Below are 21,617 nucleotides of genomic sequence, written 5' to 3' on the forward strand. Positions count from 1 at the left end.
ATTTGTATGTCAAATTCTTTTCCCTGCTTGGGAAGTTTTCTTCCATGGCTTCTGTGAACAGACTTTTTTTTTATGTCATATGTGCTCTCTCCTGCTTTTTCATAGACTCCAATCAATCTTATGTTATTCTTCCTTGCATCATCTAGCAATTGCTGTTGTTATCCCTGGCTATGTTTAAGAAATGTTGCTTTCCATGATCTCTAAACACAATCTTGTCTTCTATATCTGAGTTTCTCTCCTCACATTGATTCATTCTTCTGTGTATACTTTCTATGGAATTTTTAATGTCCTGGATATCTGTTTGAATCTGGTTCATGTATTCCATTTCTTTCCTGTTACGTGTTCATAGTTTCCATCAATTTCCTAAATTCTCTACTTTTTAGTATGTATGTCCTCTAGAGTAACTAAGCATGTCTTTGATTCTGGTCACCGTCTCTATAGCTATCTGAAAAATTATTTCTGATTTTGCTTTTTCTAGAGCCTCAGTCATTTAATTTTTATGCTATTAACACTTTAGAGAGTCCAGATAGGTGTCTTTTGAATAGTTCCACGTCATTCTCCCCTATGTTTGCCTTTATTCAGTGAAAGTTTTAGTTTGCATTTTAGTTATCTGTCTTCTCATCTTCTAATTTTTAGTTTATTTCCTGGGTTGATTCTTGTACATTGCTTATGGTGAGTATATGTACTGCTAGTATTTAGAAACTTTTAGAAATGACTGCTTCTCAAAGATATCTTCCAGATGTATCTGGCTTTTGGGTTAGGAGTCTGTTGTAAGATCCTATACCTTCAATTTATTGGGGATGAGAAGTTGCTGTCTCCTTTGCCTAGCCTCTGTTTCTTAGGCTCTGGCCTATAGTATTTTTTATGATCTTAAGCAACTTTACTCATTATACTAGGAAAGAAAAACTGGTTAGACAAATTAAGTCACTTTGGCTAAAGTGGTTCAATAAGCAATAATAACAGCATCAAACAAAGCCTAAAATGACAAACTCAGAGAACTATTAATTTGCTGACTTTAATCATATGAACTAGATTTGTGGTTATATAACAAAATCTAAAACAAACCAGAAAATCTTGTGCAATAAATGATCCCTCAATATAGTGATTTTACCCTCAGGGGAGAAAATTTAAAAGTAGTTATGGGAAAAATAAAGAAATAGGTGAAGTGGAAGAGATTAGAAGCATAGCTGGAGGATAAAGGAAGATCTCACAAACTTTGGAAAACTGATGAAGAAGGCAAGCAGGAAAGAAAAACAATGAAGAACACTCATATAAAAACAAGAAAAATTGTGAAAAATAAAGCAAACAAACAAAACAAGAAAAGAGAGAAAGAAAAAAAAAAGAAAAGAAAATAAGTCCATTTCAAGGTGTGTCTATTGTCACTGGTAGACAATATGGGCAAAAAGAGTTCATATCTGAGTTGATTAATTACAGCAAGCCAGTAGTAGTTTTACAGGCAGTTACTGGATAATCCCACTAAGCCTGCACCTTTAGTTCCACTGAACTTTTATGTGGTTTCTGTCCATGAGGCTGGAACCAGACCCATTCAGCCTGCAACAGTCTTTGCACCCCCACAGCTTGAACTTGGCTCCCTGTCAGCTCGAACCTGGTCCCCTCACTTCTTGCTTACTTGAACTCATCTCCCTTTCCCAGACACTGGGAGCACTAGGCAGAGCTAGCAGTTTCTCTGAGTTTCAAGCTCAGTTGACCCTCTCCAAAATAGTTTTGGGCCATTCACCTTTCCTCTAAACCCAAATAACTCAATACCACTGCCGTCTACTGAATCCACTGCTGCATTACATTGGTGCATTTCTCTGTGGAGGCCTCTGGGGTCACCACTAGTCACCATGTGTCTGCAAGTTTCAGCCATCTCTCCAACACATTGAGTCTAGGGTCAGGGGAAAGCACCACCTGTCACCTCCTTCTTCTTAGTTGAAGTCTCTCTCCTTACTCTTCCTGTGGGCTTCAGCAATTCCTTAAGATCCTTCCTGGATCCCAAGGACCCAACTCCCTAATTCGCTTCCTCACATTGCTGCATTCAAGTGCCTGGAATGCAAATCTCAGAGAGGCTATTTTTCTGCTGCTCACCATTGCACCATCTTCGCAGAACTAAAATCTTTAATAATGATGGTGAATATATTTATTTAGGGATATCTTTTCTCTGCTCTCATTTGTTATGTTTAATTTTCTGAGACAGGGTCTCACTATGTATCCCAGGCTGGTTTTGAACTCACAGTGATCTTCCTGCCTCAGCCTCCTGAGAGTCTTACCTATTATTTCAACTATGATTTATTACAGTTTTACCCCTATCATGTAAAATTCTGCTCTCAAGGTAAATATTCATCTGTTTCCTTCATCTTACTTTAACACTCAAGGGTCTTTTCAAACCATTTTCTTTTCAAGCAACTTTATCAATGTTTGGGATTTAATGAACTTATTTCTCATTTGCTGTGTAGGCTAAAAAGCACTGAAATTGCTTATCTATCTTTTAAAAGATTGATGTGTGTAAGAGAATGCTGAACAATATTTATTTGCAGTGTATTTAGTATTTCAGAGCAATGTACATATGGAATAAAGAATACAAATATTTTCCAAGTCCATAAAGCTGTTTCTTAAGTAATGCACTACACATATTCATTAGTGAGTTTTCATTAAAATTATCAAATAAACTTCAAAAATTGCTTTACTGCTTGTACCTTATGCGTGAATATTGTTACCTTAGTCTACACATACTCCCCATGACTCTCTCTACATTCTAATGTAGGTTTTGATTAAGCCCAAAAACTGTATTAGGAAATATTCCTTTGAATTCTTTATCATGCTTTGGTACGTTGGTCAATGATGGCAAATGTTTTTGAGCTTTCAATGATAGAAATAGCCCACTGTGCCATGGATGTTGTACTTTCACTACCACTGTTCTAGACCTTTATAGGAGCAAGTTTAATATGAATTTGCTAATGTCCCTGTGTCTCAGATTCATTCCTGTGTGAACCATTTACTTTTTTATGCTCACCCACTGCTCATCACAGCTGATTGATTTCTATATTCTAGAAAATTGTCTCATTTACAATTCCTGAACAATTAAATTATGCAGGAGAAAACATGACTGTCCTTCATAGCCTCAGTCATTTTAGTACAACAAACTAAAAAATGTTTGGATGATATAGAAAGGAAATAGCCATAGTGGTCAGTAGGGTACCTCTCTCTTTTTTCTGAAAAGTATGTGATTCTGGATAGAACAAACATTTCCTGTGGAGAAGACACTAAGCAATTCTGCAGGGTCACAGATATTGTCTCTACCTTATGTTCAGCTCCTTCTGACTTACATCACATGGAACATGGCTACAAGTGAGGGCAAGTCACCTGAGATCTGTTTGCTTCTCACTAAGCCAAGTATGTATAGCACAATTGTTTAATCCAAATATAATAAGAAAGTGCCGGGGCTGGGGATTTAGCTCAGCGGCAAAGCACCTGCCTAGCAAGCGCAAGGTCCTGAGTTCGGTTCCTGGTACCGGAGAATAACCAAAAAAAAAAAAAAAAAAAAAAAAAAAAAAAAAAAAAGAAAATGCCACTGCAGAGATGAGATAGAGAAGAGATGAAATTTGGAACCAGTTTATGTGTAGTTCAGTGACCTTAATGTTTCCCAAAAGTATTTGGTAGTGGTTGACCATGGTCTCTGTAAGGGATTAAATGTAATGCACACTTTGTCCACATTAATGTGTCCTCCATGCTCATAGAAACAAGTGAGTTATTTTTCTGTACTCCTAACCTGTCATTTAAGCACTCTACAGAATGTTTGGGCAGAAGAAAGAACAGCAATTGCTTCTTATGTCTTGTTCCTGCTTTTGAAGGTGCATATCCCAGCCAAACAAATCATATCAGAGCCAAGAACCTGGCAGGAGTTCTTTTATGCAAAACTACAGATGTATCCTTCTTATCTACTTGGATAACAAAATATCAGACAATCTTGCAATATCCTTAGAACAAAACAGAGCAGGTATTTACTGAGCTAGACCTAAAGGCAATTTTTTCATTGTGTAGACCACAAGGGTGTCAGGAAAGCACCACCATAGTTCATGTTCCACTTCACCTTGTTCAGATCTCTGTGCAATCATCTGGAGAACTTGTGAAAAGTAAATATTATTGATCTTTATACATTTGAAAAGGATTTTTAAAAGATGTCATCACAGAAAATTCAGGAGAAAGGGATATTTTTCTGGTTGCTCTGCTATGACTCCAAATAGAAACCGTTCTCAATGTGATTGATGTTAGAGGCTACCTGAAACCATCACGTTTTATTTCAACAGAACATGAACATCAAACTATTATGCAGCTACATGATGTAAAGGAAGCCAACAGAGATCTCTGTGTGCATCAGAACCCCATTTCTGGTTGTGAAGACTACTTTTGAGATTAGCTGACTAATGACTGAAAACTTTTATCCATGGCCAACACTTACGCCCATCCATGGCTGCTCTCTAAAAGAGATAGTGATAAATGTATATCCTACACATTAAATGTAAGGTTCAGCAGGCATGAAACACCATATTCCATCTTTAATCAGAAAATCTGAAGTCTGTAGTGGAGGGATTTACTGGTACGTACCAAAGGATCTTCTACTCTGAGGTGTTTGTCACAATACTCCACCGACTGAATATCAGTGCTCTTATCTATGGAGAGTATCAACTCAGCCAGTTTGTTGATATTGTAGTGGGTCATTAACTCACAACCCCCATCACTCTGTAATTGGTCTCAATAGGTTTTCTCTCCCTTAGGTATTTCCCCACTTCGGTAAGTACTTATCCATCTCAGCTTAAAAGTGCCAGGTATAGTTTTTCTAATTGTAACTCCTTACTTTTCTCCGACTTATGCTTGCATCAGAAGAGTCTCTGCATGTGTGGCTTACTGGCATAAAAGCAGAAGAAATTGCCAGAAGTCCACTAAGCTGATCAATGGCTGCCTTCCTATCTTTATTTCTGACTTATACAGTTCACTTGATGCTACAACCTTATTTTACTCCCAGTTTTGGATTTTTGACTTAAATATATACTGAATGGTTTGCTTGAATATGTAGTTTTAACCCTGATCCAGTTGATCCCTGGAATCTGATTCTTTTTCATTCTTCTGTATCAGGAGACAGTCTCTATGATATTTGAATGTTGTGTAGTATGAATACATTACTTATTTTCTAAAGCATATTCTTTCATATGCAGCCAGAGAGCATATGACCATTGGGCCAAAGAAATTTTCCAGAGCAGGGAGGCCTCTGAAGTTACCTTTAAAATGAACTGTGTAGATTTCTCCTAGGTTCATTGAATACTTCCATCACTTTCTTTTCGAAGCTAATATAAGGCATCAGCTTGGTACTGTCATGGCAGATGACCAATTTCATTTTTCTACCCAAAAAGATGAATGGATACATCAAAAATCCAGAAACATTGGAGATATATTATTGTACACCTCATTGACCATTCTTTCCGTGTTTGACTTGAGAGTGATGACAATCTCATGTCAAATTTCATTGACAAAATGATTCCCAGACACTGCTTTCAAGTGTACTTCATTCAGATGTCACAGAAGAACGTGCATGATCTGCTAAGACTGAGAACAAATGAAGTTACAGCTAACCATGATGCCAGTAATTTTAACATGTATATCCCATTCTTTTATTTACTCTCTAATCAAACCTAAAGAGGCCCACATCTACAAAAAGGCCCAAGATGTACATCAAATTTTAACTTCTTTGAATATGTCCTTTCTGCTTGTTTAAACAACTAAATACATTGAGAACCTGTTTTTGAGACCAATAGAACATTCCCAATGGTCTTTAAATAATTCCTGTTGTTTCCTAGTATGCTTCCTTAAGCACCTTACAGTTATGCTACAGAAATTTAAGTTTGTGTAGCAGTAAAGTTATCATTCAACAGACAAATTGATGCATTTGATAGAAACAGTAGCCCACACATGGGAAGTACAGGACACCTCTCTCTTCACCTGCTATCATTTTTAATTCCCTTTGTTATGTTCCTCGCATTTGTATATAATTTCTGGAGCATCCAGGTTTCAGTAGCTTCCTAGAGTACTGGAGTCCAAGTCGATAATTATGTGCTATCCCCATTTACTTTGGGCTCCTAATCTCTTTGAGATTTGTGTTGGAGCTTTGTCTATTTGTTTGTGGCACAATGATGGAAGTGACACATTTTATGTCTCCTTGAGATATGAATAAAAGAATGTACTCCCACCCCTAACTCCCTTATCTCACACCCAGCAGTGAGGGATTCCAGCTGAATGTGATTCTCTCCAAAATAAGTATAAGAATCTAGTTTGTTAGATAATAAATAATGCGTTAGATTTCCTATTTGTTTTGTTAAACTTTTAGAAATGTCTTATTTCATGTATCTCTTAGAATGGAAGGAACTTAATACATATGGTTTTCACTTAAAGACTATGACTAAAATTCTAAAACGATACATAGATACCAGTGTTTATAACTGTAATGATGGAGCTTCAGATTAACTCTTAAGTTTAATGGAGGAGTTAGGTCAGAAGAAAACAGCTTTGTGAATGCTTTCAAACTTACCAACATGATTTAGTTAAATTGAGCACTTTAATTACTTGACACTTGAACAAATTATATACTGTTAGTGACAAAGAAACACTTTTCAACTTGTGCGAAACAAAACAGTTTTCAACTTGTAGCACAAAAAAAAATCCCTTTTACAGTATAGGATCAGTTACAAGGTGAATTTCATAATGTTAAACCTAGAACTATTGATTAATAAAAAGAAAAACTATAAATAACTCAGTCCCTGATGTCTCACATATAGTTAGGTTCAAAAAATACTTAGTAAATGATTGGGTATAAAATGATTCCTGGAAAGAGCCTAAATCTTTCAGGAAGATATTCAAAATAGATACAGCTAGGCCAAATGAAATTCTTACTTTCTTTGAGAAATCTTCATGCTCTTTTTCTCTACTGGTTGTCCTTGTTAAAGATATCATAATACAGTGATGAATGCATACCCATGATTACAACAGCACAATTCATAATAGCTAAGTTATAGAAGTAGTCTATATACCCATCAACAAATGAAGAGATTAAAAAAATGTTGCCTGTCTATTTATCTATCATGTATCTATTACTCAGCCATAAAGAAGGATAAATTTGAGTTGTTCATAGGATGTCTCTTGAGACCATTCTAAGTGCAATAAATCAGACACAGAATGTTAAATATTGCATGGCTTCTTTTATATAAGAAACCAAAAATATAAATAATTTAAAGAACATAATATAATGAGAAGTAACAGGGCACATGGAGGTAGACTGGAGATGAAATAGGATAGAAGTAGAAGGGATGGAATTTAAATACAGGGCAGAGGAAGGAGGGGAAGAGGAAGTAGAATGACTAAGATGTGATATGTATATGTATAATTTTTCTAAGTTAAATAAAATTATTATGTATAATTAATATATAACAATACAATTTTTTAAAATAGAAAGAGCTTAAGTCAAGTGCATGTTTGGCATACTAATTCATCTCATTCCAGGAGATTTATCTGATTTTTGAACCTTCCACATACAACTGTTCTCAGAAAAGATAACTAATGAAGACTTCTGTGGTAAAAACACTCAATAAGAAAATAAATGAATGATAGAAACTTTGCCATGTCCACTCCTCAGTCTCACTGATATTGAAAAGAAGATGTTTGTGTAGTTTTTAATGAATTCAAACTGTGGATTATGTTTCCCTAGTGTATTTCTTTATTAAGCATGTGTGTCTAATTTAAATATGATGTGCTTAATAAGTATTCACTACTGGCTAGGAATCTTAACAGTAAGGGAAACAGAGATTAATAATAATTTCCTCAGCAGATCTTATTTTGGTATTGAAATACCGCATCCAGATTCCTAATTCATTTTTAATTATGAGCTTACACATCACCTCCTAAATGAAGCAAAAAATTGTTTTCTTTAAAATGAATTTATTTAGTATAGAACCTGTAGCTCCTTTAAGAATTTTTTGGTATAATTTTCTTGGATAACTTTTCTCTAGTTTTAAACATACATTCTCATTTTAAGGAGATGCTTTTAGTTCTAATTTTCAGCTATTTATTTCTCATGAAAACTTTATTCCCCTAGAGTTTCTTAGGTAAGCTATGCCTTAAGTGTTTTTAATATCATCGCACAAATGTTGATACAATATTTTGGAATTGAGACTAAAACAATCAATTCACCATGGAGATGTCATCCCATTGCGAAAAAGACATTATTAATTTTTGTTTTGTTTTGTTTTTTGCCGATACCGGAAATCAAACTCATGACCTTGCACTTGCCAGGAAGGCGCTGTGCCACTGAGCTAAATCCCCAGCCCCCAAGATATTATTTTTTAACCTTTTTATTTTATGGTGGGGAACATATTGGAATAATACTATTCATGTCCATATGTATTTATTGTTTATTTAATTTTCTTTGATTTTTTAAAAAAATTAGAATAAAATTTCTTCATTAGGTTGTCTCTTGGTAACCATAATTGGGATTTAGTTTTTTAATTTCATATTTTTGTTATGATTGCCAACCCTTTGATGACTTTAATTTCCCATATATCTGCTGATTCAGTCTACCTACATAAGTCTTCTTAGTGCTGAGTGGATTAGGAGAAGACATAAAATACTATTTTCAAAACAATTGAGCACTATTTTGGAACAACTACATAAATCCTATTATTGTTCGGGCCTTCTGCCCATCTTTCAAGGGGTTGAGTGGGCAGAGAGTCCTAGAAAATTCACATGACTGGATTCTAATCAGGGTCTACCTACCAAAATGTTTAGAAATGGAATATAGCTTATGCTATGACTAGTTCAAAGAATTCTGCAAGCTTGAATTGATATCAGGCCTTGTTGCTGGCTGAAATCATCAAAGAATCTGTGTAAATCAGTCTCTCTTATTGACTGCCAGGCCAGGCAAGGAACCAACCCACCTGAAGTCATCTCTCCTATCATTACTTACTTCCTACTGCCCTTTTTCTGCCCCTATAATCTCATGAATATAAAAGTTATGTTTTTAAACATAAATTTGAAGCTAGGTATGTGGTTTAACATTATGCTGTGTTTCATCCTATTCAGTTATATTAGATATCTGCAGGTATGCATTGAAAACTATACGGGATTTTACTTTAACCTGAGAAAGGACCAAATTTAAACAATGCCTGACAAGGCAATTACTGTGTATTGTGAATAGAAGGTTTCTAAAGCCACCTGTTACATGCTAGCATTTTATCATTAGAGGAACATTTCTCCAGAGGAATTCTGTGTAGAGTAGCACAACAGCCTCTGCTATAATACAGAATGCTTTTATTAGAACCATGAGCACTGTTACCTGAATTGCTATGTGATGTAAGTTTTCGTTAAAGTTTTGACTAAAAGTGAAAGGAAGCTATGTTTGAATTAGAGTACAGGGCAAGGTCTTGGTCATCGACCTTTGATAGAATATTTTAATAGAAAAAGATAAAAGTTTGTCCCAAATAATGTTCTATCCTATTCTTGTACTTTTAATGCAAAAATAATAGGGAAATTTATTCTCCAAAGACACATCTCTGAGTGTTGGTGACCTTTTTTTCATACTGCTTTTTCAAAATCCATTTTTGCCTTTCCCATTAAAATCCCTTTTTATACCATTTATTCAGTCATAAACAAAGCTGTTGGGCTTTATTCTAGAAACCATTATGAAGCAATGAATATGACAGCCATAGTCTCTGGCCTCATTATGTCTGGGAGTCTAGTAAATACACAATTAATGGGGAATTACATTGTGCTGTGCTACAGGCTAAGACAAATACAAAGTCCAACAAAAAACATGGGCATGATAAGCAGATGAGGTAATGCTTATGGTAAATAGCTTACTGTAGGCATCTTATAGCACATTCCTATATCAAAATATCACATGCCAGACATGTATAGAACTTTTACTCACCAAATAAAAAAAATTAAGACATTCAAAAATGCAAAGAGAAGGCAAGGCAAGTGTACTATGTCCTTAAAATTACAGGATGTCAGAGATAGCCATCTGGAAGAGATGCCCATGTTTCTCAGGCAACAAAAAATGTATATCAGCCGATAAAAGAAAGCTTCATAGGGGATTGCCCAAGGAAAAGATCAAAAGTAAGGCCAAGAATCCAGAGGGATTTGAGAAGTGAAAAATAAAATTTCTTTATAGCTAAAGCAGGGTGTAAGAAATGATTGCGAGGACTATAACATAAAGAAACTTTAAATCATGTTAGGAAATAAAGATTTTATGGTAAGAAAAAATTAAAAATCATTACAGGATTGTGACTGTGAAGTTGTAATTTCATTTTCAAGAGAACACACTATAGTAGTTTTACAGGTGGATTTTAGCGAAGTAAGATATTAGCCAAGCGTTGAGGAAAGATACAGTAATTAGCTTGAGTAATAGGAGTGAAAAACAGAATGCAATCAGCATATAATTAAAAGGTATAAGAAAGGACTGATTGATTCATCAGATGCAAAATGATGAAGGAGAAGAGAGAGGAACTAGAAACATCCAGGTTTATGCCTAATAAAGACAAAGAGTGTTAAAATCAAATTAAAGTTACTGTTTGAATATTCATTATAATAGGAATACAGATAGAGAAAAAAAAGCAAAAGCAAGTTGGAGTAATGAATAGTGGATGACAGAGAAAATCTCATTTGGTAGTGTTACACTGTGGATGCTACAGGACAGTCAAGTGGAAATGCCTAGTAGGGAAATATACACACAAGGGAGAAAATCAGGGGGAAATATGGACTTGGGTTGAGAGTTGCCAGCATGTGAGCTGTAACTGAAGCTAACGGTATTCGTAGAATGAAAAGAAAGGAAAGCCTAGATCCCTAGCACAAAATCTTGAAGAAATCAAGTTTTGTGATTTAGGTTAAAAAAATGGGAAAGCTCCTCCAACTCTGCAAAACTAGGTTGCAGCCTCCTTTTATCTTGGTTCAGATGCCTTTAACTTTACTTTAATGTGCATGACACCGTGTTCCAAATTGACATCACTGAATAATAATAATGATGTCGCCAGTATCTTAATATATTAAGGCATAAGAACCAATACTTACTTCTATTTTAACATAATGTTAGTTTGTATATAGCATAAAAACAATGATCATTTTTAAAATCAGTCATAGCCTTTGTGAGGGAGAATTTTATTGTACCAGGTGATCAGTCCTATACCCCTTAAAATGAAAATAGTTTTATAAGGACATGGATTAATAAACTCCCAATACATTATCTGACCAATTCTTTTCTTTTAAAATTACCCTTTTAAAGGTGAACAGATCCTTGAAGGGAGACTTTGCAATCTGTTCAACGTGCTATTTATACTTGAAAAGTGTTAAATTATCGTAATCATACTTATAGTAACAATCAAGATTAATTGCAGCTATATTAGGATAGCTTATTACTTGTTCTACTTTAGCAGCAACACAAATCTAATTGTACAAATAATTTCCATAATCCAAATTGTGAAAGAATGTATGAGGAAAACAACCATGCAAAACTGGTTGAAACAGTTTTCAAAATAAATCTTTGATTAGATGGTTATCTACAATTCTCTTTTTGAAAAGGAGCCGATTCTGAACAGATTGTATATGTGTCTCACTGGTGGAAGTGGATTATCTGTCTTGAATTGGATTGTGATGACGATGACCCTATTCTAAGTAAACTAAATCTCTTGAACTATGTAATGAGATCAGGAACAACATTCAGCCTGAGAAGAACAGATTGCAATGACTGAGATAATTTTCCTAATTTTTTTTCCTGCCTCTTTGCTTGATGTACATGGTACTGTGTTTTGTTTTTTTTTTTTTTTCCTGCAGAGATCCGTGGTCCTCTAGTTCTGTGTGCTAATTCTCTTTTTCTTGTTTTTTAAAATTTTTATACGTGGAGCTGAATGAGTGGCAGGAAGCTGCGAAATCTGTCTTACAAAAAGGTGATTGTGGAGGAGCCTAGAATCTTCCTTTACACTGCAGCAGGATTGCAGAAAAACTACCAAGGGGAAACATTTAACAGATTCATTCTAATTTCTTCTCTTTAGGCTGTGAGGAGGCAAAAGTTGCTTGAACAGAGTATCCAATCTGCCCAAGAGATTGAAAAATCTCTGCACTTAATTCAGGAGTCCCTTGAATCCATTGACAAGCAGTTGGCAACTTATATTGCTGACAAAGTGGACGCGGCTCAAATGCCTCAGGAAGCACAGGCAAGTACAACTAACAGAATGAGCTTCTTTTGTTTTTATTACCTGAAGAGAGTGTTGCTGAGTTTGTAGCTTACGGAGTTGATTTATCTGTTTGTACAATGGGTTGTTTTGGTCAACTGATTTTACTCTTTGGAGGTAAGTGAGAGAAGAAGTCTAGATTATTCCCCTTAGATTTAAAGGGCCACTTAACAACCAGGAACACTGAACTCCGGCGTTTATTGATGTTTTCAAATTATACTAAAGCTCAAGTGAAACTATAGGAATGTAAATAGTAAAGAACATATTTTATGATTCTATTGAAATGATCTTAAATATTTTGTTATCAGCTCACATTTTTATCATAGAATTACAAGTCTTTTGGTCTCCGGTTCAACATTAATATATCACAAGTAGTTAACAAAACCTAGAGTGATAAATTTTCATCGTATAACTTCTGATCATGCTGAATATACCCACTGCGGCACACTCATATTCTGACACACAGTCAGTCCAAATTGTGAAATGTGCTTAACCAGACTGTGTACAAGAGTTAAAATTATAATGAAAACAAACCAAAGTTGACATTATAAATATAAACCATATACGAATTTACTTTTACCTTGGGAAATATTTTTAAACTCTTGGACTTCTATTTTTAAAAACATTGAAATGTATTTAAAGTATCCCCAGTATTTTTTATTAGATATCTTTAGAATTGTGTGATAAGATAAAATAGCTTCTTTTGTATTATATGTGCATATTATAACCCCAATAACTGAATTTAGATGAAATCTATGTGAAAAGATGTGAGAGACATTAGAAGATAATCTAAAACACCCAGAGGTGATCTCCCCATTAATTGGTGGAGATGCCTGATGATTTCCACTTTAAAATCAGTTTTACAATAAAATATTGGATTTGGAGGTCATGGTAACAATGCAATTATAGTTCACTGAATCACAGTTAAATTGGTACCTGGGGCATCCATGAACAAAATAGCATGAGTTAATTTGCCATATTGTGGGTGTTTGACCAAGAAAGTCCTTCAAATGTGAAGAATGGTAGAAGTAGTTTTCACAGTCTCAGAAAGTCCAGAGCAGGAGGATGATTTATGGAGTGAACATTGTTGCAGTGGAGGATGAACAAAGGGAAATTTGGGGATCTTTGTTAAAAAAATCTTCATCATAGCTTTCCCCTGGCGTAGCAAATGTAAATATGGTAATAGATATGTAGGAAAATAGCAAGCATAGTCAAGGATCGTAGCTTCTGCTATAGATACATTTTTAAAAGTTACATGAGTCTACTCAATTTCTGTAGCATGAACTATTCCTAAGACTTTCTCAATTATCTACAAGTTTTTGTAGTCAAGTCTTAATAAAATCCTGATAAGGATAAGAAAAAGTTACTGAATTGAGAAGAACTGCATGACTACAGAATAGTAGTTCTACTTTTTTTTTTTTTTTTTTGTACCAAGAATTGAACTCAACACATCATGCTTCCCAGGCAGGCACAGTTGCTGAGCTAAATCCCTGGCAGTAGTTCTACTTTTTAAATTTAGTGTTACTTTCTTGTTTCATGGTTAAAGAATTTTGCCAATACAAATAGTAAAGTTTAAAATTATAAAATGATACTTTAAAATACACAAAGAGTTCATTTTGGGGCTTGTAGAATGAAACTAAAAGTAGCAAAATTCAGACAGATTGAAGCTATTACTGGCTTAGAAGAAAAATGGAAATTCTTGAAAAGGTAGTTTAGGGTTTTGTGGGGGTGTTTATTTATATATGAACATAGGATGCTGTGAACATAAATGTTATATTTTAGCCTTTAATATATGTTTTGTCTGGCATTCTTAAGTAAAAATACAATAAAATTTCATTAGCTATAGCAGTTGAAAAGTACTTGCAAATAATGGAATACTGGTAAAGTAAGACATTTCAAATCTGTATCAAGGAAGAGATTTTAGAGTGCTAGCAACCTCAGATCTATTTTTTCATACTTCTGGTTGCACTTGTATTTTCAGCTTACTGTATTTCCTGACACTGAATTCCCCACAGTACTAATTTATAATCCTGGAAAATGCAAACTACCTGTTAGTTATTGAGACTCTTTTGTTGTTCGAATATTTTAAGATGACAGCAAATGAGTTGTTTTGTGGAATAGAGTTATCAAGTCCTCAGATTTTCTTCAAGGATTGCATTCCTTAAAGCTCATTTTGAACTTGAAGTAGAAAGTAAAGAGGTTGTCTGTGAGATAAAGAATATAATCACTGTGTCAGACATAATAAGATCCACTTAGAATACCATTAAAATGACATGTTTCATAGTGTGTGTATATCTGTGTGTGTGTGTGTGTGCAGGTGTGTGAATATGCACATAAGGACAAATTTTAATGCTTTATATCAATAAAAACAAGTGTACCTTTTAAATTCAGATAAAAGTTCATTGCCAAGTAAAAGATTACTGGTTTTTGCTTTCCATTTTCATAAACTATTTAGTTACTTTAATTTATTACTGAGAGGCAGAACAAAATAAATGATATTACCATATTTAGTACTCTTTTAAATATGTGCTTACATTTTTTTGTCAAATAAGGATCACACAGATTTGTGGGTGTCTGACTCCACCGTGTGGTGTACTGCCAGTTTTGCTACTAAATTTAAATCTGTTAATAGAGTCGCCCTTTTTGTATTTGAAGAGTATTTGAGATTCAGGTATAAAACTTCCAAACATTAAGGAAATGTATACCAGTATGTATAATATCTGGTGGGTATACTCATTATATGTATATAAAAGTAGATGTAGATTAAGATATTTCCTTTCATTCTTATTTGAATTTACACCTATATGCCTGAAAAGAGCTATGTACTTCCCCAACATGTATATTGATTAGTCATCTAGTGTAATTAGAAAATAGGGCTTTCTGATCCTGAATTGGATTTAAAAAATATTTTACTTTTTTATTTAGTGACATGAGCTTACAGAAATAAAACTTAATCATTGAGACAATAAACTACACACGGTAAAGATATTGGAGCATAGGTTAACTTGTATTTTGTTTCAAACAATAGTACTTAAGTAAATCAGAGTCTCAAACAGTAAGACCACAGAATCAGCTACCAGTGCCTGCTCACTTAGGGAGAGATTATTATTGAAGAACAAAGTTAAAACGATACCTTGTTTATTCAAACAGAAAAGAAAATGAGCAAACACTTCTACACAGAGAAATATGTCTTATATACACGAAAAAAATTAGCTAGTTGTTAAATGTTATTAAAAATGTAAAATCAGATGAGAGTTTCCTCGTAACAATTTTAAATATGAAACACCAGCCAGGCATGGTAGTGTATGCACGTAGTCCCAGCACTTGGGAGCCTGAGGCAAGGGGATCTCCACGGGTTCTAAGCCAGCGTGGGCTACGTAGTGAGTTTAATGCTAGCCTGGGCTACATGGTGAGAACCTCCTCAAAAAAAATGAAAACACCAAATTATGTAACTGCAAAGAAACATGGTGTGAATTTAACTGCTTATGCCTTATTTTTCTAGGACAATATACTGAAGCACAAAGTTTAAATTTTAGTGCCTACGATCTGGTAGCAAAACAAAACCCCAAACTAATGAAGTCAGAATCTGACTGAATCGCTTACTTTTAGCTATGTCAAGATTTGGTGGGAGGGAGACCACATAATAAAGTAGGAGGGACTTCCTCTCCTACTCTAATTTTCCCTCATTCTCATGAGAAGTGTTTGAATATTGGAATATAGCTAGGAAATTCTTCATAAACTAATCTTGACCAACAGAGTTTTCAACATGCGTATTTGAGGCAAAACTTTACTTGGTTTTCTTTTTTCATTTTCCTTTAACTCCATTTGTCTTAATTTTCCAATTGACATTGATGTGCCTTTAAATCATTTTAGGAGCCACTGATAACCATGCTTAGCTGCTTACATGTCTGTAATTCTTAACATTACAAAGATAATTCAACACATTTTCCCTTTCCCAGTAATTTTTATTTTTCAGTTACTAATATGAAAGAACAGCCCAACGTGGGCAACTGATAAGATTATCCATATCATGATTTGTTTATGATTCCATTTTATAAAAGAGAATATGACCATATTACTTCGATTATTGCTAGAATCAGGAGGTTTCCAAGAATCAATTGTCATAGCTTTACTGGTACATATCTTTTGTCCCACAGATTTTTATTGCCATTTATATGCATAAATAAAAGAAAGAAAATAAACTGACTTAGAACTCAAACTCGTTATTATTCAAGGAGAAAACTTCAAAAACTTTCAAAACTTCAAAAGTGTAGTTGAAGTCTTTCTATATTTTTTAAAGAAGATAAAAGTTTAACTCACTTTATATATATTTGTTAATATTCAATTATAAGCATTCCATCCTGTGAAAATAAATGGCATAAGGAATAAACACCTAAATGCAGATTTTGGTCTATCAGATTGAATTTATGATTTCATTCGGGAATAAAACAGACTTTTATAGGACAGATATGTACATCTGATGGCTAAATAACTTGTAACAGTTTATGTTACAGGTTTCTTCACTGATTTATAAATTAGACAGTATAAACCCGCCTAGGGAATTCTCTTAGAATATATGTGATGTCCTTTCTTTGCGTTGTTTGTATTTTGCTATTGTTCCTTTTTTTTGTACTATTTTCTTTAAAATAAAAAATAAAAAAGAATATATGTGATAATTACATAATTTCACCAACAATAAAGAAAATGAGGAACCAATCAGAGACTTGAGTTCAAGTGTTAAACCCCATACTGCTATAGCAGAAATATTTTTTTTTCCTTTTTGCTCTTCAAAGTATATTATGGTAAAGCAAGTGCAGTTCATTTTAAAGTTATTCTAATACTGCATGTTCCCCTTATGTGTTACTATATATATCATATTGCTTGCCAATTTGGAGTAATTTTATTTTATTTTGAAATGTTTAATTATGTGGGAAATAGTCACAAGCAAGTTTTTGAATATACAGTAGGCTAGAAAACTGCACATGATTATGTGCTCACAGAAAGTACAATAAAAGATATACATTTTTTCATATTATGAACTTAGAAGTGTAAGTCTTAACTCTAAAAGTGTATTATGGTATGGCATATCTCTATGAATTGTACATGTAAGATATGACTAACAGCAGCATCCTGTGATCATAGTGTAGCTTGGCAGTACTCTGAATATTTGGAGGTAACTTAGATTCAAAGTATTGACTATTTTTCTCTTAAAGTTATTTAATCATTAAACATCTTATTGAGAAGTTATTAACCCAAAATATCTCTCTCCAATAATGCTGGTCATACCACAACTTATTTATTTTTTTTTAGCCTTTTCTATGTGAACTTTTTATCTTTAATTTGATGTTTTTTATTCTTTGTCCACCCCCATTTCCTCCTACTAATGTTAAGCTATAAAAAAGCAGAGCGAGCAAGCAGATCTTTAATGAATATTTAATAAATTAATTCAATTCCATATGGGTTGAGTCACTAGTTATGTGACAGGTAGCCCTGTGTGGTGGTGCAGGCCTATTTCTCCAGCTACTCTGGAGGCTGAGGCTGGAGGATTGAAATTTCAAGGCCAGCTTGGGAAAAACAGTAAGACCCTGTCTCAGAATAAAATTTAAGAAGAAGCTAGAGCTCTAGCCTAACAGTAGAACACTAATCTAGCTGGTATAAGTGTCTTGGTTTAATTCTTGGCACCACACGGAAAGAAAAAGAAAAAGGAATGGCTGGGTGATGAAATTTGTCATAATTGTTGAGAATCATTTTTAAGATGGATTATTTTTCTCAGTATTGGGAATTAAAACCAGGGCCTATGCACCTATGAATATGCCCAGCCTTTTAAAAATTATTTTTGGATACTGGATCTTGCTAAATTGCTAATTTGCCTAGGTGGTTTTTGAAATTGTGATCCTGCTTCTGCTGGCCCCCAGAAGTTAAAGGCTGCTGGGATTACAGGGTTGTGTCACCAGGCCTGTCTTTAAGTGGAATTTAACAGCATCTTGGCATTTGGTCATGCAGTTTTTATGACACTACCAAAGTTTGGAGCCTTTGCATACACTTCCAAAATATTGTGATTGTACAAAATGGAATTTTTTAGAGCTAGGCATGGTGGCACATGCCTGTAATCCCAGCATTCAGGAGGCTGAGGCAAGAGGATACCGTGATTCCAAAGCCAGCCTGGGCAGGCTACATAGTGAAGTCAAGACCAGCCTGAACTACGTAGTGAGATCCTATCTCAAAAAGAAAAACAAAACCAAGCCAGAAAACCAAAAGGAACATTTTTCAAATGAAAAGGAATGGTTAATGGGGCATACATACTCCTCCAAATACTACATATTTTTCAAGGACTACACCATATGCATATCTAATATTTTTAAGGTATCCACAAGATTGTATTTGATCGTTGTAACTGCCTAATGAGGAAGATAAGTCAAGTGTTTGTGTTTAAGAGAACATTTAACGAACTTGATTGATGATTGAGTCTTTAAATATGACCATATGGTCATAAGTGGTCTAAAATTTAATTTCTAGGTACAATTCTGTATAAACTATATAATGAGCTTGTGGGATTTTGTTTTTATGAGCAATAGTAAAAAGTCTGTGCAATATTTTTTGCTTTTCACTTGCTGAATTATTAGAAATTGTAATCTGTAACTTATCAAAATTATTTACCTATCATCATGTTTACATTTTGTGCATGCTCCCATGTTTGAAAAGCACACATTGTCCGAGGTCTTATAGTGTATTTTGTTCCTTTAATTTTCTTAGTATGTTTAATATGTGGGCATTTCCCCTACTTCAGGATATAATTTCTCAAAATTATTAACCTAAGAGTGTTACACTTCTCCATTAATAATCAATGGTTCTACATAATATTTCTTCATAGTTTATTCTTAAATGTTTTCAGTTATTTTCTCTAGACTCTTTTTTTTTTGGTACTAGGAATCAAACTCATTATCTCATGCTTGCCAGGCAGGTACTGTGCCACTGAGCTATATCTCCAGCCCCTAGAATCATCATTTTTGACATTATAAAAGCTCCAAGAATTATTTGATAGTTTTCATTATTTCATTAAATGCTTTAGATATCTTCAGTTTAATATTGCTTGTCATTTTCTATCATTAATTTGATATATGTGAACGGGCTGATGAGGTAAAGCTTGATAAAAAGCCCTGATCTCAGCTCCATTAATTGTAAAGTGCTATATTGGAAATGTCATTTATGTTTAATTGATGTTTTGTGGTATTTCTTTGCCGTCTTTTAAAAATGGTCATTTGCATTTCGATTGTCTCCTTTCATACATTGAATATATAATGTTAATTGTGGACATAATTACTGTATTATCAAATAGACTTTACATTTTCTCTAATACTGTGGCAATACAATTTGCTTCAGTTTTACTTTTATGATGAAATGTAAGATTTGCTGAAGAATGGTGTTTTGAAAACTCTTATTAAAGCGCACAGGAGCGTCCTTTATCAGTAGCCTCAATTTACTTCTTTCACTGTTGCTGTTGGAATTACTGATTTTATATGAACCCAGGCCAATAGGTCTATTGTTTATTTATTAGTTTTCTTTAAAGACTTAACAGTCATATCCTGGTGGATGTTTTAATAGGTAGAAATAGAGCTCAAATTGTTTATCCTTCAGATCTTTTAGAGAATTTATGTTGAGTAACTGTGCATGGAAAAAAATTCATTTGGATTAAATTTTCCATCCCCAGTGTTTCTTTAACAGCATCATGTCCTTTCATTGTTTGATTAAAATGTCAGAAATGATGTAATCTTCATTTTTGTGAATAATTTCTAAATACAGTAGTATGTATTCTGTCTAGAAATTTCCATATAATGTTACTGAGGGAAATCACTTACTTGTTTTATAATAAGCCACCCTAAATTGCTAAGCATCTTTTAATTATGTAGTTTGAGAATAATACTTTCCTGAGTTTAAGTAAAGTAGATATTAAAACATGCAAAGTAAAAATTAAAAACTAATTATTAAAAATAATGCAGTTAATTTGTAAAATCATCATAAAATAAATACAAGTATACTGCACATTCTGCAACTTTTCAAAAGTAGAACCCATTGGAAATATATACCCATATTAGTCATAACTACAAGCACATTGTGAATTATTATTGATCAATATATTTCATATATTGAAAACCTTTTCCTAAATCTATTTGTGTGTTATACTCAGGCCAAAAAAGCAAAATTTGAACAAAGACGTGTATCTTTCTTTGCTATATACTTTGTTTATTAATAAATAAAATATTTTGAGAATTTCTCTGCTACGTTGTATGTTTACTTTTAATATTTACGATACTTTTTGTCACTAGGTTCTTTTTTTGTACAATCTGTTTGACTCATAAAGCATGTTTGCTCTCTAATCATATTGGAACATTGCTAAGCAAGTCATAATTTTCTGGAAAGGCTTATACATTATTATGCAGTCTCATTTTTAATATCCAACTATTTTCTCCATTTTAATAATTTTAATGATACCATTTTAACAATATAGAAATTTTTCAACAGCCTACCTACTTGATATCAATATGAACATTTAAAATTTCCTAAAATGTTTCTCACTGTCTTCAAATTGTCCAGTATTCTTCTCACGTTTTACTTCGTCCTTCATGTTCACTGCTGGCAGATAAAAATTAACTTTTTGATTGAGATTTGGTAATTTTTAAAAAATTTTTATTTGCTTTTATTTTTATATTTTATATTTGCTTTTATTTATATTTAGTTGCTTTTATTTTTATGAATCATGACAGGAGTACGGTTCACTTTGGAGATTATAAAATTTGTCATCTTAAGACTCATGTCTCAGTTGTTACTTAGATTAACTTTGTTTTGTAATACCAAGCTTCTAGAATTTTAAAGGTCAGTCTTCAAGAAAAATTAATATGAAACAATAATAAGAATTTTAATGCTTGGCTAACAAACAATCTTTTGCAAATGAGAGGCCCTGCAGCTTAAGTCTGAATACCTTCATGCTAATTCCTTCTTTATGTAGTAATAATTACTCTACTCACATTTGGTCATTCTTTCTATAAAAGCAAGGACAAACACACTGCATGGCCTAAACCCAGTCTTTGTTTATATGCTTCCAAGAGCCTGAAATCTTTTCAAAGTCATATGCAGTTTAAATTATGCCAATTTCTTGTAATATCACCATGTTGTAGCAGAAGCAATTATTACCCTTCTCTGCAAAGTATATACTATATATGTGTGCCTTGTAATCTGCTTATAACTCTATATTCTTCATGCCTAAAATAAAAATTATTTACAAATTTCTCCACAATACTGTTCTTGCCATGTGAAGTTGAGTAGTGCATGCCGAAGTACTTGTTAACTGAATTA

The 21,617-nt window shown here is 33.6% G+C and overlaps 1 protein-coding gene across 1 annotated transcript in view; it reads left to right on the forward strand.

Moving 5' to 3' along the window:
* The window catches only part of Dmd (dystrophin), a 2,013,932-nt gene that overhangs the window by 753,474 nt on the left and 1,238,841 nt on the right, over positions 1-21,617 (forward strand). Inside the window, exon 30 of the mRNA XM_013507710.1 lies at positions 12,087-12,248. Within this exon, the coding sequence (XP_013363164.1) occupies positions 12,087-12,248 (162 nt within the window). The remainder of the gene's footprint in view (positions 1-12,086; positions 12,249-21,617) is intronic.

The sequence above is a fragment of the Chinchilla lanigera genome, unplaced genomic scaffold (assembly GCF_000276665.1).
Source record: "Chinchilla lanigera isolate Chin_1 unplaced genomic scaffold, ChiLan1.0 scaffold00134, whole genome shotgun sequence".
NCBI classification, from domain to species: Eukaryota; Metazoa; Chordata; class Mammalia; order Rodentia; family Chinchillidae; genus Chinchilla; species Chinchilla lanigera.